We start from the raw sequence: 15611 nt of genomic DNA, 5'->3' as shown, positions 1-15611 counted from the left end.
GTCTGGCCCGAGGTTATGATACATATGGCCTGCGTGACTAAATCAATTTTGTTTTTTAATTCTTGCATTGTTTAATAGTAAGAATAAGCACTAAGCAAATAATTATTAGCCAGTTCTTGTTGAAAAATTTAAGCATAATGATAGTTAGACATATTATTATAAATAAAATGTAAATCTAAGCCTAAATTAATTAAAAAAATTATCTAAGTCCATACATAGCCTTTTCTTTCATAAGTATATAAATAATAAGTTTTATTTACACCATATGTTTATTTTTTAGGTCACCATGGATAATTCAGATCCGAAGGTTTCAGAAGACATTATTGTACAATCAGAAAAATCCAGTAAGTCTACAGATGATTCTGAATGGTTACAACAGAAAATGGGTATAGAAGTTTCACCCGAAGTTGTGCCACATGACCAAGGCTTAAGCATTGATACGACCCATGAAGAAAAAACCCTATCAACTTCTCTTGTAGATTCAGTGGGAGAAAATGAACATTCGGAGATCAAGATATTACAAAATAAACCCAAAAAATCTATTTCCTCACCGGTTGGCCCAGCAGGTATTCATATTTTCTCTTTGATGGATTAACTTAGAGAATTTAACTATCGTTGTATACTTTAATCCTATATATAAGTAAGTATGTTGTCTTTTTCAGATTATGTTTGTACTAAAATCGATAGAGAAATAATTGAATCTGTTAGAAAAATTCCACCAAAACCTGGGAAGGAGGAGCTTGTGCTCATAGAAGATATTCCAGTGTCGAGAAATCACATGGAATGTCTTTTTCAACCACATGAATACTTGTCTGATGAGGTAACAAATGAGAGTCATAATTCTAAATCAAACATTAGCAACTTCAATGTCCTTTCTCTTTAATGCCTCAATGTATGCAGATCATAGATGCTTATATTAATTTGTTGAAGGCCCAAGATGGTTTGAAAAAAAGGCAAGGAGGTACGGTCTATCTTGAAACTGCATGTTTAACTGGATGTATGAAGCGTGATGGAGAAAATAATGAGACCATGGAAGACATTTACCCTAAGCGCGGCCATCGTCCTGCTTTAGTTCAAAGGGTGCAAACTTACTTGGAACATGATATGGTAGTAATTTTCTGAATCCACTATTGTTATTTTATTATCAATTTTTTTGGATAGAAAAATATTTATTATTTGATTTTATAGGTGTTCCTTCCAATAAATGTTACGCATACACACTGGTACCTTGCAGTTATAAACGCTAATAAACATGAGGTCCAGGTGCTAGACTCTTTGGGAGATATGTTCGGACGTGATGACCTGAATAAAGTTGTACGTATCTTATAACATAGCTATTTCTTCATATTTTAGATTTACAAAGATTGATTGTTACTTCTTATATGCACAAATAGCGAATTGGATTGAGGAGACAAATAGAATTCGTATTCAATGAGGAGAAATGCATGAAAGAGCATAAATGGCTAGATGTTAAAGTTGATGATTGGCCGGTCAATGAGATTTTTCATGACAAATTCTTACAAAAAGATGGGTATGTTGAAATAATGGTGTCATATATGTTGAATTTTGTGTCCTTGCAACTTTTATCTAATGTGTATATAAACCTCTGTTCATATTGTATGCAGTTTTTCATGCGGATTGTTCTTAATAAATTTTATGGAATATTGGACTGGCATTGAATTATCAGACAATTTCAATCAGGTAATCTAGCACCCTAGCTGTGGGTTTGTAATTAATTTTTAACTAGGTTCATACTATATAATATGCAGGATGATATGAAAGCGTTTAGACTAAAGCTTGCGGCAATCTTGCTATCGTCGGACTTAAATAAACGAAAGGGTTGTCCATATCTTGATAGCGATAAAAATATTGGAAGCCCAAGCGACTGTACCATAATAGAAAACCCAAATATGGCTGATCAAGCATCCGCGAAAAAGAGAAAACATTCTAAGGAAGTCGAATGCTCGGTGGTTCAAACGGACACCCAACATATACAGACACACAACAAATCCTCACAAGTCCATGCCCTCGAAGAAGCTGATGAGTTTTGGGCATTTGATGCCATGAAAGAGATGCCAATGAGTAAGGAAGAGATGACTGAGTTACTATGTGATTACGTCATGGCAATTCAGGATGAAGCGATTTTGAAGTAAGCTACCGGCTATTTTATTTACTTTGTTTACTAATGATATTATGGTCTCTTATATGACGCAAATAATCACTCTATGCCCGAGCAGGAAGCCTTGGGTTAAAGGTTTTCATCCCTCTATGATTGCTCTAAGTGTTCAGGATCTGCAAGGATTGTTAATTAGCAATCGAGACATCCCTGAGAACTGTTTCGAAATAGGGGTTCGTTTTCAGGCGGCCCGAGAGTACAATATAATGAAAAAATACAATAATATTACAAAGCATCATATGGATCTAAGATTTTGCGTAAGTACAATTTTGCATGGAGCCTAACTTCAACACAAAACAAGTTAGATGCTATATTATAATTTTTTTCATACTAATATTGACTCTCGACATCCTTTGCTTTCAGAGAATGTGTGCTTTAACAAAGATGCCAGAATATCGTAAAAAATACAAAACGAGCGAAATGGCTGCTGCGATTGGTATATGTGAGGATATAGAGTACAACTTAGCACAATGCATATACGTAAGTCTTTTGCTCAGCATTTTATTGATTGTTTCCTATAGACTATTCTAATCGTTATTGTGTTTGCAGTTTCTTTTGCCATGGCTATCCTTTCGAAAATATATGCTTTATGTTTTCGATCAGCAAGAAAAAACACTTATCATGATTGACCCTAGACCTGTTGAAGAATGGTGTAAAGACACACCAGCGCTTATGTATGCCAAATACACTCTTGGATTTAGCTACAACTACACAGCCGCAGTAAATAAACATATTCCTGGATGGGATGAGGATGTTTTCAAATAGAAATTTAAACGGGCAGAAAACATTGCAGAGGACATAGATGGGTAAATAACTCAAAATCACCATCGTTTACAATAACAAATACATATGGTTTAACTATTTCTATATATTGCTGATCGTGAATCTTGATACAGGTACTTAAGTGGATTTCTCATCCTACAGTATATGTCTGCATGGAATAGACCACAAGCCACACACATTTATACCGTGAGTATAACAATTTGTCTCAGTTTTTATACAAGTTCTTTTTATAAAAACGTAGTATTATCCATGCGACACACACTAATATATATACATATACTCAAATGTGTGACAGAATGGTATGGAGATGCGGCGAAACTTATTTGTGGATTTACTAGCGCACGAAAGAAATGGATATCGAAGATTTCTTCCTGCCGATATTAAACATTATCTTGGTCGTATCACCGAAAGGTCTATAAAGTAGAATTTGTGAACTTATAATAATTGCTCTCCGTGACTATGTTTGATATCAGAAACTTTGCTTCTTTAAGAAAAATATCACTTTATAGCTGGTATTTAAGTTTTATTATAATGTTATTATCTTATTGTGCGATACGTGTATTTTTAATAAAAAATGTTAGCTATCCCGTAGCAACGCACGGGCACGCTACCTAGTAACTAAAAAAACTCAACTTGCACGAGTAAGACCACCCCTTGCGAGCTAGTTATAGGATGTACTATGAGAACGAACTAGATGTTTGGTGGGCAACAATAAAAATACAAAAAGAGATAGAGAAAATAATATGAAGACTTAATTCTTATTTATATAAGATATTGTTAGGGATTAATATGGAAGGAGACCAAGCAATCAAAATACAACAATCATTATTAATTAACTAATTAGATTATGTAATTAAGGAGGTGTACTATGCAAGCTAGGTTCCTAGCCCCCGCTCCCCTTCGCTATCGACAAGGACCAAGAGTATGACTGCATTACTATTTTCCTATAGGAAAAAAGTCATCGACATCATTCATCCTAGCCACAAAGTAAACAAAATCTATGTGATTCGCCAATATAAGAATGAATTTCAACCTAAGGATGAATTCATTTAATACTAGTAGTTTAGGAATGAACGGTCCAAAAAATAATCGTGAATACTAATTTTTGGGTGTGCGCCCGTAGTTCGAACGCCCACACACCTCAAGCACCCGAGGCAACTTATCTCTTCCCTGCCAGTACTCTATCGCTCCCGCACTATCATTCACTCTCTTTCCCCCGCACTGCTCTCTCTCTCTCTCTCTCTTAATCTTTCTCTCTCTCTCTCTCTCTCTCTCACACACACACACACACACACACACACACACCAGTGACCGGTGTGCTCCTCTCCCTCACCCGCACCCTACCGCCTCCCCCCAACCACGACCGCGTCGTTCATGGCAGATCTGCCAGATACGCCGACGGTGACGACGGTGGAGGTAGATCCACGCCAGGTAGGCCTCCTCCTTCCCCTCTCTCCTCCTCTAACTCTGGTGAGATAGGCAAGCTCTCCCTATCATATCTTTCCAACTTCGGTAGGATACGAATTGTCGGTTGGGGGAGGCAAGTAGGTTATGCGGTGGTGATGGTCGATGGGCAGTTTATGGGAGTTGGCAGTGACAGAGGCGGTCAGGCAAGCTTAGGATAGGGGAGCTCCGACCATCATGGCTGCGGCGGCAGCCTGAGGAGGGAGGGGGGGGGGGAAGGTGGCGCCGTGATCAAGCTAGGGTTTCTATTCTAGCAACGCTGTGAAATCATAGAGCATGTTTGGTTGGCCTTCAAATATGAATTTTTGCTTAAATGGGCCAGGTCTGGGTGTTTGATTGTCTGGCCAGCCTCTGGAGCCAAACTCCATCTAGCCTGCCGTACAGCCAGGGCCAGACCCAAGTAGAAACACCAGGTTGGTGTTTCTTCTAGAGCCAGGCTCCGACTGGCTCCGTGATTCATTCCCGTCGTCTCCTGGTCTTCACTCCCGTTCTCTTTCGCTACTAGTCTTCTTCACCGGTGGTGACTAGTCAGCTGTGGTGTTGTTTGATAAAATATGTGAGAGTTGGTAACTTTACCAGAAGAGAGAAGAGATAATTCTGTGCAAAATAAGATAGACAACCAAACACACCCAATGGTAGCCAGGTTAGTACAATGTACATAACCAAACAACTACAAATTGACCTAGTTAGAACAGGCTAAAGCTAGCATGGCTTAGTTTTGCTAGCCAGACTTGTGTAAAAAACGAACCAAACACACCAATATTTGCCTTCCGGGGGAAACCGTGAATTACTTTCAGCCCGGTATGGCGTACTAGCATAGACGAAAGCACCATGGGCTGGAGAATCATGGTCGTTCGGCCCGGCTTGAGAACAACAGCGTTTCGATTGATATGGCCGCCTATAAAGCAAGCCGCACCTAATTCCCACGAGGCCAGACCGCCGAGATGCGTGGAGCACTCGAGCCCATTAACCCGGTGCCCCCAAATGCCCCCACCATGCCGGTCCTCCGCTCCCCGCTCGCCGGGGGCGACCTCCTCACCGCCGACACCGACCTCGACTACCTCTTCCTCGAGCACATCCGCCTCGACGGCGACTCCCCGGCCTCGCTCCCCAAGTACGAGGCCCCGCTCGCCAGCTCCTCCAACGGCGAGTGCGTCTCCGATCCTTCCCCGGGCCGCCTCAGCAGCAACCGCCGGGCGGTGGAGGAGAGGGAATCGTCGTCAACTACGATGAGCCGGTTGCGGCTGGATCTCGGGGGGAGAAGGATGCGCAGCAAGGGGAAGAGTCGGCCTTTGCTTCGCCGGGGTAAGGGGTCGGTGTGGCAGCGGGGAGCGATGAGGCCGGTGCTGTACTGCTGCGGGGGCAGTTGTTCCGGAGCAGTACGCATGCGATTGGCGTGCGGATCCATCGCCACGGCCCACGGCGTGAGGTGAACGATGGCGGAGATGAGGGGCTTTCGGATGCAAACACGCTGAAGGGCGTTTATCGGGAGGCGATCTCAGCTCAAGCGATGGCCGTCGCGTAGGACACTCTTAATCCGGTGAGAAACTATGATACTTACAATTGCGTGTCGTTGTTAGTTTGTCACTAGCGCATGTTGTCCTTAACAGAATAAGGAATACTACATTATTCAGTACCTATTAGCTCTCAGTGCGCAAAGATTTTCCATCTCTGTATATCCGTGCTTCAGTGCTTGTTCTCAGCGGACTGTTCTAGGAGCTGTATCAGATAAGGATTATTATTATTATTATTTTGGTGTAATATGCCAGTAGCCGAGTACGTTTCTTTGAACATAACGTGCGCCTTTGTGGATCGAAATGTCTCATTCAAGTTGTTGAAGAAATGTATATTTTTATTTATACATTCTTCTAAAGAGATGATGTTTGACATACTTGCATTTGATTTGTTCTTCCTTCCTATTCATCTGATAAAGGGGGAAAAAGTAGAAAATGAACTAGGTATTACACGGAGGCCAGATTCAGATTTCAAGCGAAGGTTGATCAAGGCTCTTACAAAGCCAGTTGCATGCATGAGGTACTAAATATAGACTATTTACGAAACTAAAAACACAACCAGAGAGTAATTTGCGAGACGAATCTTTTGAGCCTAATTAGTCTATGATTGGATACTAATTATCAAATAAGACGAAAATGCTACAGTACCTGTTAAACTTTAACACCCCAACCAAACACCCTCTCTTATAGATTGTTTGGCACAGTTGCTTTCCGTCCTCCGTTGATGAAGCTGCGGCAGGTCCACAATGAAACAAAATTATATCCTGTGGAAGTGATGGGCAAAACATATTTGGACTATTACCCCAGTACAGTTTCGCAGCGCTTGCATACTTCTTGTTTATGAACACTGTCTTCATATTTCTTCTCACATGACACACTATTTTACATTCTTGATGATGAAAATATTCCAATAAATTTCTCGTATGATGTCCTTTATTGGGTCTTGTCTGTATTACTGTATCACTGTAATTATGTCCAGTTTTGTCCTCTCCTTGTGACAACTTTGTTATAGTCACCAACGCAATGGTCTAGCTCTGATGCGTGGGTTTCTCTTCTGGTTGCAGGTATCCTTGTAGTGTCTTGTAATTATTTTGGCAGTCCCTGTTGTCTTTATCTTTGTATTTTGTTTGAAAAAAGTTTTCATATATCAGATACATATGTTTCCATATCTTTTGTTCAAGCACAAGTGTCCAACCCTAAAGCTGTCATTCTCTATATTGAACTACATATTTTTTGGGTAGAACTATTCATTTTGTTTTGCTGAGATAGGCATTTTCTTTGCCTGCAAGGCTCCAAGTCAATATAGGCGCCACTAGGTTACCTGATGTCAACCATACTGGAACCAGTTTTATTTGCAGCATCAGTACATACTGTCTGCGTATTGCCAGGGTGTTGCATACCTAAGCAGTAATGTGAATCTGCTAACTTTGAGCTTCATTCTTCTGCAGAACACTGTACATGAAGATCAGTTCAAGCCATGGGTAGATGATTCTATTATCTGTTTGGACTGAGCTCACACTGACTAAGTGGCTATATCCTTGTTTGATTGATTTCGCCCAATTGTGATAATAACTCTGCTGTGTGACAAATTGTCCTCAGGGGAGAATGTATGGATGGAATATGCGATGGAAACCTCGATCCTGGAATACTATGTTCACTGTTCAGGAGTATCTCTTGGATAGCAATGCACATACAGTTCTGCTGTTGAATGAATAAACGTTTCCTCATTGAAATAATATATAAACACTCTTATCTTATGTCATTCTGCGATTAGCCGCAAAAAAAATGTCATTATGTGATTATGTCAGAGATGCGATCCTTGGACACTTTTCCCCATACTGGAGTTATGACTCCGTCAATCTGATCAGTTGTTGCACCTGATCTCCCTATCATTTAGGGACTTGTTTACTTCCATCCAAAACCCAAAATTTTTTCAAGATTTCCTGTCACATTGAATCTTTAGACGCATGCACGGAGTATTAAGGGTCTGTTTGGTAGAGCTCCACCTCTGCCAAACCAGCTTTAGAGCTGCTGCTCCACCACAAAGCAGCTCTACCACAGAGCTGGACTTCAGTAAAACGTTTGGTAGAGCTCCAGCTTCATTATTCCTCTCATTTGTCTCACTTCCATCCAAGGCCCATACGTCAGTCTCTGCCTTTTCTTTCATCCCCTTCCTCTCGTCAACACCTACGCGGTCCGCGCTGGTGCCGAGCGCCATCGTCCACGCGGGGGCGGACCTGCACGGGCAGGGCTAGGGCGGAGCACCACCGTCCGCTGCTCCCTACCCCGCCAGCGCACGCGCACGGAGCTTGCGCCGCCGTTCGCGTGTGGCTAATCGTGGGTTGGGGAGAGGTTGCGGCCGGCCAGGCACGGCGCAGCGGGCAGAGAGGGCAGCACGACGGCTAGCCTCGGGCGCGCTACGGGATGAAACAAAAAAAATATAATGAACCGGTTAATTTTCAGTTACCAGTGGCAGTGGTGGGTAATTTCTTCCAACTCCAGAAAATTTGGTTTTCGTGGGGTGCTCCATGGAGCTGGGGTAGATCCACCTTTTGCATGAAACAGATCTGCGGTGGAGTTGCTGGAGTTGAAACCGTTTGGCTAAAAAAAATAAAGCAGCGCTGTTTTTTGAGATCTGGAGCTGTGCGGAGCTGTGCCAAACATGTCATAAATATAGACAAAAATAAAAACTGCACAATTTGGTCGGAATTTACGAGACGAATCTTTTGAGCCTAGTTAGTCCATGGTTGGACAATAATTACCACAAACAAACGAAAGTGCTACAGTGTCGTGAATTTTTTTCCTTCCCAAACTAAACACGGCCGGTTGAAAACCGGAGGACCTTGTATGACTGCACAATTGCAAAAACTCAGTCCAAGGTGCTATTTTTTTCTCTCCGATATATATCATTGTCTTGAGTAGAAGATTTTAAATAAATAGGCAATACGCTTCTATCGAGCGCCGAAAGAGATTGATCTAAAACAGCCAAAACTCGATCATCCTAGTCCTAGCAATAGAGCTCTAGTTTTGATATTACATAAATGGGAACAACACTCTGTTTAGCTAGGTTCCTAGTGAACGACTTGTGCAATCTAATCGGCTGAGACTCTGAGCTCCTAAAACGCAGAGTGTCCAATCTAGTTCGATTAGTTACTTTCTATCCTATGCTGTCTACATCAAATGCGAGTAATTTGTCCAGAGGTGGCGACTAGAACGCCTGATCACGCCAACCGGACGAAACTGCTCTCGATATGACGGATTACCTGACTCTGACAGACGTAAAGCAAGGAAAAATCATTGCAGTCCGAGAAGACACAATTGACAATTTCTAACAAAGGCAAGATAAAAGATACACGACGAGGCAAACGCAGTAAAAAATAGTCATCGGCTCACCGCACGAAGGCCTCTTTGCGGACGCGACCATGCAACAATCTTCGCCGTTGTTGTGATGTGTCGCGCAATAGTTCGGCAGCTCCATTATCTGCTGGCTTTGGACCAAAGCTAACCGGCCGAAACGATCGCGACGACGCCCTCCCACTGGTGCTCTTCAAGTGATGGTGGGAGGGCGTGACTATCCACTCAGCCCGGGCCGGCCGCGAGATCCGAAATGCTCAAATGCAGCAATAAAACCAAAAGAGAGGACGCTCGAAAGGGCACCGAGCTTTTCCTCCTCCCCATCGCTGCCCCCAGGGATTCAGACATTCAGTGACTTACCTTGAGTAAGTCACAACGTAACTTACCTCCTCTAGGGTCTTGTTTAGTTCAAAAAATTTTATAAAATTTTAATTTTTTCAAATATTTCTCGTCACATCAAATTTTATGGCACATACATTAAATATAAATAAAAAATAATTAATTGCATAGTTTGTATATAATTTACGAGATAAATTTTTTGAGCCTAGTTAATCTATGATTGGATAATATTTTCTTCAAACATATATAGTAGATAGTAGCATAATTTATAGTTTAAAAAAAAAGACAATAATTCAGGTCCATAATTCAGATGGACATGTACATAGCAGCTTATCAAAGCACAATAAAATATAAGTCCAATCATGGACTAATTAGACTCAAAAGATTTAAATTATGCAATTAGTTATTTTTTTATGTATAGTTATTTTTTTATCTATATTTAATGCTTTGTATATGTGCCGTAAGATTTAATGTAATAAAAATGTTTGAAAAATTTAAAATTTTATAAAAAATTTTAAGAACTAAATAAAGACTTGAAGGAATGAATGGAGGAGGTAAGTTACATTGTGACTTGCTGAAGGCAAGTCATTGAATCCCTGTCCCAGTGAGTGTTATCAGTGTACGTGTTGACGTTTTATAAGGCACTAGGTAGCGTGCCCGTGCGTTGCTACGGGACAGCTATACTTTTATACTAAAAATACACGGATCACATGATAAAATAATAATACTATAAAAACACACACCAATATTAAAATAAAAATTAATTCAGAAATTAAATACCGACAGAACTGTCAGGGTGCCACTGCTTTCTACCCTAGCTTGGTGTCGCAGAAGAAAAAAAAAGAAATTGCATAGGACATTGGTCGTATCACTGAAGAAAAAAAAGCAGTACACCTAGCGCCCGGACGGGATGTCACATCCGGACGCGGCTCCAAGAACTACGCCGCTCCCGTGTCCGCATCGTGCCCCACGTTTCCATGCCGCCCGAGCACCTACGCCTGCGTCCATAGCAGGGACCCGCACCCCATATCCACCCATGTGCCCCCGCAAATAGAAAACCACGGTTGCACCCCGAGCAGCAGCAACAGCGCGTCCGTAGCAGGGAACTACAACCTGCCCCCATCCTGCACCCCGCATGCATAAAACCACAACTACACCCCGATCAGCAGCGCATCCGTAGCAAGGAACTGCACCTCGTACCCACCCTGCGCCCTACACACAGAAAACCACGGCTGCACCTCCAAGCGGCAGCAACAGCCACCGGTCGTGTCGTCCAACACTGCAACATGCATATCAAAATCTTTGCAACATATGTCTAAATCAAATGAAACATTTGCATCGTACAATTGAAACATCATGGCAATATGTGAAAACATCCTGATCTAATTTTGAAATACCCGGATGTAACACTTGCAACATAGTGAAGAAGAGTTGAAACACTTCACATAAACATCTAAAACACTTGCAAAAATACATGTATAAAAACAAATGAAACACTGAAGAAAAACGCTTACAACATACATATACAACCATTGCAATATCTTGATCTACTTTTGCAACATCTGCATAAAACAACTGAAACATACACGTGAAACAAACTGAAACACTTGAAATATGGGCTTGCAACATATAAAAAAAAAGAGTCAAACACTCGAAACACATCAACATCGCGCGGCCATGACCTACTTAGTGGAACATGTGGTGGCACAGGCTCGCTGGATGGTCCGCCTGCACGCCCCTACCATGCTCGCCATTGGCTAAGGGAGACCCGCTTGCTCGGCTGCTGCCTCTACCGCGACAGCAGAATCACTGCCATATATACCCACCACCGAGGACACCATCGTCGACACCACCAGCAAGGGCACTATCTTCACACTGCCATGACATTCGCGCCCTCCACGATCTCCACGCACAGGCCACACACCTGCGCCCGCGACTTGCACGGATGCTGCTTCCGCCACGACAGCAGAATCACCTGACAAAAAAATAAGAACAAATCACCTGACAAATGATAGTTTTGCATTAGTTGTAGGTTTGAAACTGCATTGCACGAATAAGTTAGATTTTATATTTTATCTTTGAACCCGCTTGACTTTAGTTCAATAAGATAGTTATGTTATATTTAATTATAGATCTTTTGGTTGTAATATCCAACATAATTTTAATAGGTCTATGAGCGGTCAATGAATATAGAAGTAGAGCTTTGGGCAGTAAATGAAATGAGAGCGAAGCTAAGCTTGCACAAATAAATTTGCGTGCGGCGCCAAAACTGCCCAAGAGGAGCTAAACAAGTACATACTCCAAAATGATAATCAAACTAAACTGGATTACCTATGCCTGCATTATTTTCAGTTGTGTTCAAATTAAAACCAGGACTCCCTAATATCGAGATATGTCTGTAATGAAATCATCCAATCTCCATGGTAATCATATCTCCAAATTTGAAACAAGAGACCACCTTTGGAAATCATAATAATGATCTATCAATGTTGAAGCTTCTTGTGACTCGTGTTCCATTTGATCAATATGCACAACAGAGGGAGACAACTTGCTTGGCATATAATGGAAAAGAATTTATCAAGTGACACTTAGTCAGGGAAGGAAGGCAAAGCAAATGAGAAAATCATAAATCATAGATACACCTATTTAGTATCATGTGCTAGAATAAGCATTCACAATTAATCCACTAAAAAATAATTGTGGTCTGTACACAAAAAATAGGTGCTTGGTAAATCCAAACAGGAAGAGAAGTGCAGTATCTGGCCTTATCTACTACTCCATATGCAACTTTCTCAGGTCACCCTGCGTGGTTGCTGGCTCAACCTCGCCGCAAAAGCGTTCTCCGCGAAAATTCAGCTGGAGCTCATGAATCAATTGATATTTCTCGAGCCTAACAAATTGCAGCTCATCCCATCAAATTGACTCATATTTCTCGAGCCAAGATCCACCCAATACCAAAATCACACAAGAGATCAATGGAGTATGTGCTGCCTGTGCTGCCTTCTCCACTTCAACCGCTCGCTAGTCATCCTATAGTGGCAACCGTGATGACCAATTGCAGTGAGCTCATCACAGTTATTGAAGCAACTGCATATAATTTGATTTGTTATTAATAATGTAGTAGCATATCCTAGCATTACACACGTAATTTCTAGGTGCCAGGCAAGGGATGAAAGCTGAGTGAGAACGCCATGGCAGCCTTCTAAAACCCTAGTATATACTAATATAGTACATATATGAGGTTTGCCTCTTTTAAATGCTCTAGTCTCTCTAGCACAGAAAAGACCTCATCAGTAAATGAAGAAATACCTTTTGCAGAAGCACTGGGACAGTTCCAATGCCGAGCTGCATAAGGAGCAAAAACATAAGTTTGTAAGCATTACTTTTCATCATAAAAGAAAAAGCATGTACATTCCTTTACAAGGTGAAAATCACCAGCTTATATACGAAAAAGAGCATTGCAAAGGATCCAATCGTATAACTATTATTGTGGAATGAGACTTTCTAATGTAAGAATAGAATAGTAAGCTATAGAACCTTTAGTTAAATGAAGAAATACCTTTTGCAGAAGCACTGGGACAGTTCCAATGCCGAGCTGCATAAGGAGCAAAAACATAAGTTTGTAAGCATTACTTTTCATCATAAAAGAAAAAGCATGTACATTCCTTTACAAGGTGAAAAATCACCAGCTTATATACGAAAAAGAGCATTGCAAAGGATCCAATCGTATAACTATTATTGTGGAATGAGACTTTCTAATGTAAGAATAGAATAGTAAGCTATAGAACCTTTAGTTAAACTGATAAACATTCTCAATCACCCAAAAATGAATGAGGTGAATGGTAATGGCACATTCCACTATTTGGAGTAAAAGGGCTAATAAATGTAAACTTCTTACCACACATATTATTCTCTCTGCAACCCCCCTCAAACATGTAGCTGTTCTTTCCGAGTAAGGCTGCATTTGTTTGAATAGGATTCGTGCCCTAGAATCATTCCAGCTAGGATTACTTATGTAACTTATATATATATATAGCCAATGTTCCCAACAAGCCCTAAGATTGTGTAAAATCACCTCAATCTTAGTTTTCTCTCTGCAAACCCCCTCAACCCTCGTTGGTTGTTGATACAAATTTCTACTGACAAACATCATAAGGAAAAAATTACACCAAATACTCACCGTGATATTCAGTTTCTCCTGGTGGCCTTCAACCAGTATAGGCTTGTTCAAGTAGAATACGTTACCAACGAACTTTTACACTTGCAGAAAACGCAAATCATTTGCAAAAAAAAATCATGTTACAATTATTTCTTAAGCACAATGTGGTTTCGTTAGCTCAAATAACTTTCAGAAAATGTAACAAACTATAGTAGCTCGCTGTCTGCTTTATAAAAACTGGTTACTATGGATGCTATGATTTTCTATAGGTCAGAAGCAGCAGCTGCAATATCGTTCTATAAATTAGTAGCTAAAGAATAAATTAGCTGATGTGAATCTGTGACAACCATAGTTCTATGTGGATCAGTAGCTGATTTCTATGAGTTTTAGACAAGCGCTTATATAGCTATATAAAATCAGTAGCGGCATGGGCAACATCCATAGTTCTATAAATCAGCCGGCTGATGTGCTTTGACCTACGGCTGCTGCTACTGGGTAGAAAGCAATGGCTATAGAAAAACAAGAAAAAAGTATAGATCCAATTACCACTCAAAAATCACAAAATTGGGTAGTATTAGATTACCAGGAATGAAGCAAAGTAGCCTTGATTTAGATCTACACATAGCATAGAAAATTAGAACTCTAATTCATTAAAGAATAGCACAGAATCGAGTGGTGTATCTATGTCATACCTAAATTTTTCATTCGATTACTCCTGGGCCAAGCGGGGTCTAGTAGTGTGTCATTGATTTTGTTTTCCCCAAACCGGGCGAGTGGGTCTCGAGGATAAGGATGGACTTGCACATGAACTCCTTGTTGTTGGCTTGCTCCACACAGAGGTCCTGCCGAACTGGCCCTGCATAATCAGCACAGAGACCAACACCACCTTCGCCTCCACTGATTACATATGCGCAAAGAAACATCAACAACTCAGGATCCCATATTGAGGGAAACGGAGTCCACCACGAACGCCACCGCCTGCTCCCTTGGCACCTCATCCTCTGCCTCTTTCGTGGCCAAGATGTTGGCTGGCCGCCGTTACAACAGCTGCGCGGGGGCACGGGCCCGCTGGTCGGCAGCTCGACGCCACGGCCGCCGCGGCGAGCTAGCGTGCAGGCATAGGTGAGGATCCGACAGGCGCAATAGCAGCGATTGACGAGAGGGGCAGTGGGGAGAGATTTGAGTCTGTGGCTCCAAGCAGCTTAGTAGATTGGCAGCTGCACATCCAGCGTAGGGGGAGGGGGAGGGAGAGGGAAAGCATACAACCGCAAGACTCACCGAGATCGTAGAGCACATGCAGCGGGCGAGGACGGCCGCGGCTCGCAACGGCGAGGGCGACGGGGACAACACGGGTGCGATGTCCTGCGAGGCCAGCGGGCGAGGGCGAGGGCGACTTCGGAGGAAGGCCAAATCCACCGCGCGGGAGAGATTGCAGGGGCGACTGATCAGGCGATGTAGGAAAGAAAAATTCCTTGCGGTGATTGCGTTGGCTTCCCTTTTTTACCTCGCATGCCGTGGTCATGGGCGAGCGGCTGCAAGCGGGTATCGCAGGAGGAAGGCAGACGGACGAACCAAAATAGTTGCACGAAAAGTTGTCCACACTTTACTCTTTTTAGTTGTAGAAGATACCTACCACTGTACGAGTGTTACTGGCTTAGAATGGTCGCGGACTCTGAAATAGGTGAAGGGCATAGTACAAGTACAAGGAACAGGGTCCGGGGTGGGATTTGGACACAAGAGCACCGTTCAAACCGGCAAGAGTATACATAACAACAAAATAAAAGATTTGTGTTACGATACAAAAGAAAATTTAAAAAGGGAC

At 41.9% G+C, this 15611-nt stretch overlaps 3 protein-coding genes across 12 annotated transcripts; 2 read left to right on the top strand and 1 right to left on the bottom strand.

The window, feature by feature from the left end:
- Positions 292-3468, top strand: LOC8055923. The gene is made up of 12 exons (XM_002448202.2): positions 292-566; positions 663-820; positions 901-1107; positions 1189-1314; positions 1395-1531; positions 1626-1701; positions 1770-2149; positions 2238-2433; positions 2540-2656; positions 2726-2982; positions 3073-3145; positions 3255-3468. Exons 1-10 carry the CDS (start codon positions 383-385, stop codon positions 2939-2941), a joined length of 1797 nt encoding a protein of 598 aa, XP_002448247.2. The 5' UTR covers positions 292-382; the 3' UTR covers positions 2942-2982; positions 3073-3145; positions 3255-3468.
- Positions 5343-7607, top strand: LOC8055922. 2 transcript variants are annotated; one of them, XM_002448201.2, is made up of 2 exons: positions 5343-5963; positions 7386-7607. In XM_002448201.2, the coding sequence occupies exon 1, from the start codon at positions 5368-5370 to the stop codon at positions 5854-5856; it is 489 nt and encodes a 162-aa protein (XP_002448246.2). In that variant the 5' UTR covers positions 5343-5367; the 3' UTR covers positions 5857-5963; positions 7386-7607. The 2 variants fall into 2 exon arrangements, with proteins under 2 accessions (XP_002448246.2, XP_021318226.1); XM_021462551.1 differs by lacking the exon at positions 7386-7607 and adding an exon at positions 6357-6995.
- LOC110436196 lies at positions 11230-15380 on the bottom strand. 9 transcript variants are annotated; one of them, XM_021462587.1, is made up of 8 exons: positions 15068-15287; positions 14482-14974; positions 14373-14404; positions 13811-13882; positions 13529-13616; positions 13190-13225; positions 12940-12975; positions 11230-12717 (listed from the first exon to the last, which is right to left on the bottom strand). In XM_021462587.1, exons 2-8 carry the CDS (start codon positions 14492-14494, stop codon positions 12656-12658), a joined length of 339 nt encoding a protein of 112 aa, XP_021318262.1. In that variant the 5' UTR covers positions 14495-14974; positions 15068-15287; the 3' UTR covers positions 11230-12655. The 9 variants fall into 9 exon arrangements, 4 of the variants coding, with proteins under 4 accessions (XP_021318262.1, XP_021318266.1, XP_021318264.1 ...); XM_021462591.1 differs by having other exon boundaries at positions 11230-12660; XM_021462589.1 differs by having other exon boundaries at positions 14482-14686.

The sequence above is a fragment of the Sorghum bicolor genome, chromosome 6 (genome assembly GCF_000003195.3).
Source record: "Sorghum bicolor cultivar BTx623 chromosome 6, Sorghum_bicolor_NCBIv3, whole genome shotgun sequence".
Lineage (NCBI taxonomy): Eukaryota > Viridiplantae > Streptophyta > Magnoliopsida > Poales > Poaceae > Sorghum > Sorghum bicolor.
This window is presented reverse-complemented; position numbering and strand designations above follow the sequence as displayed.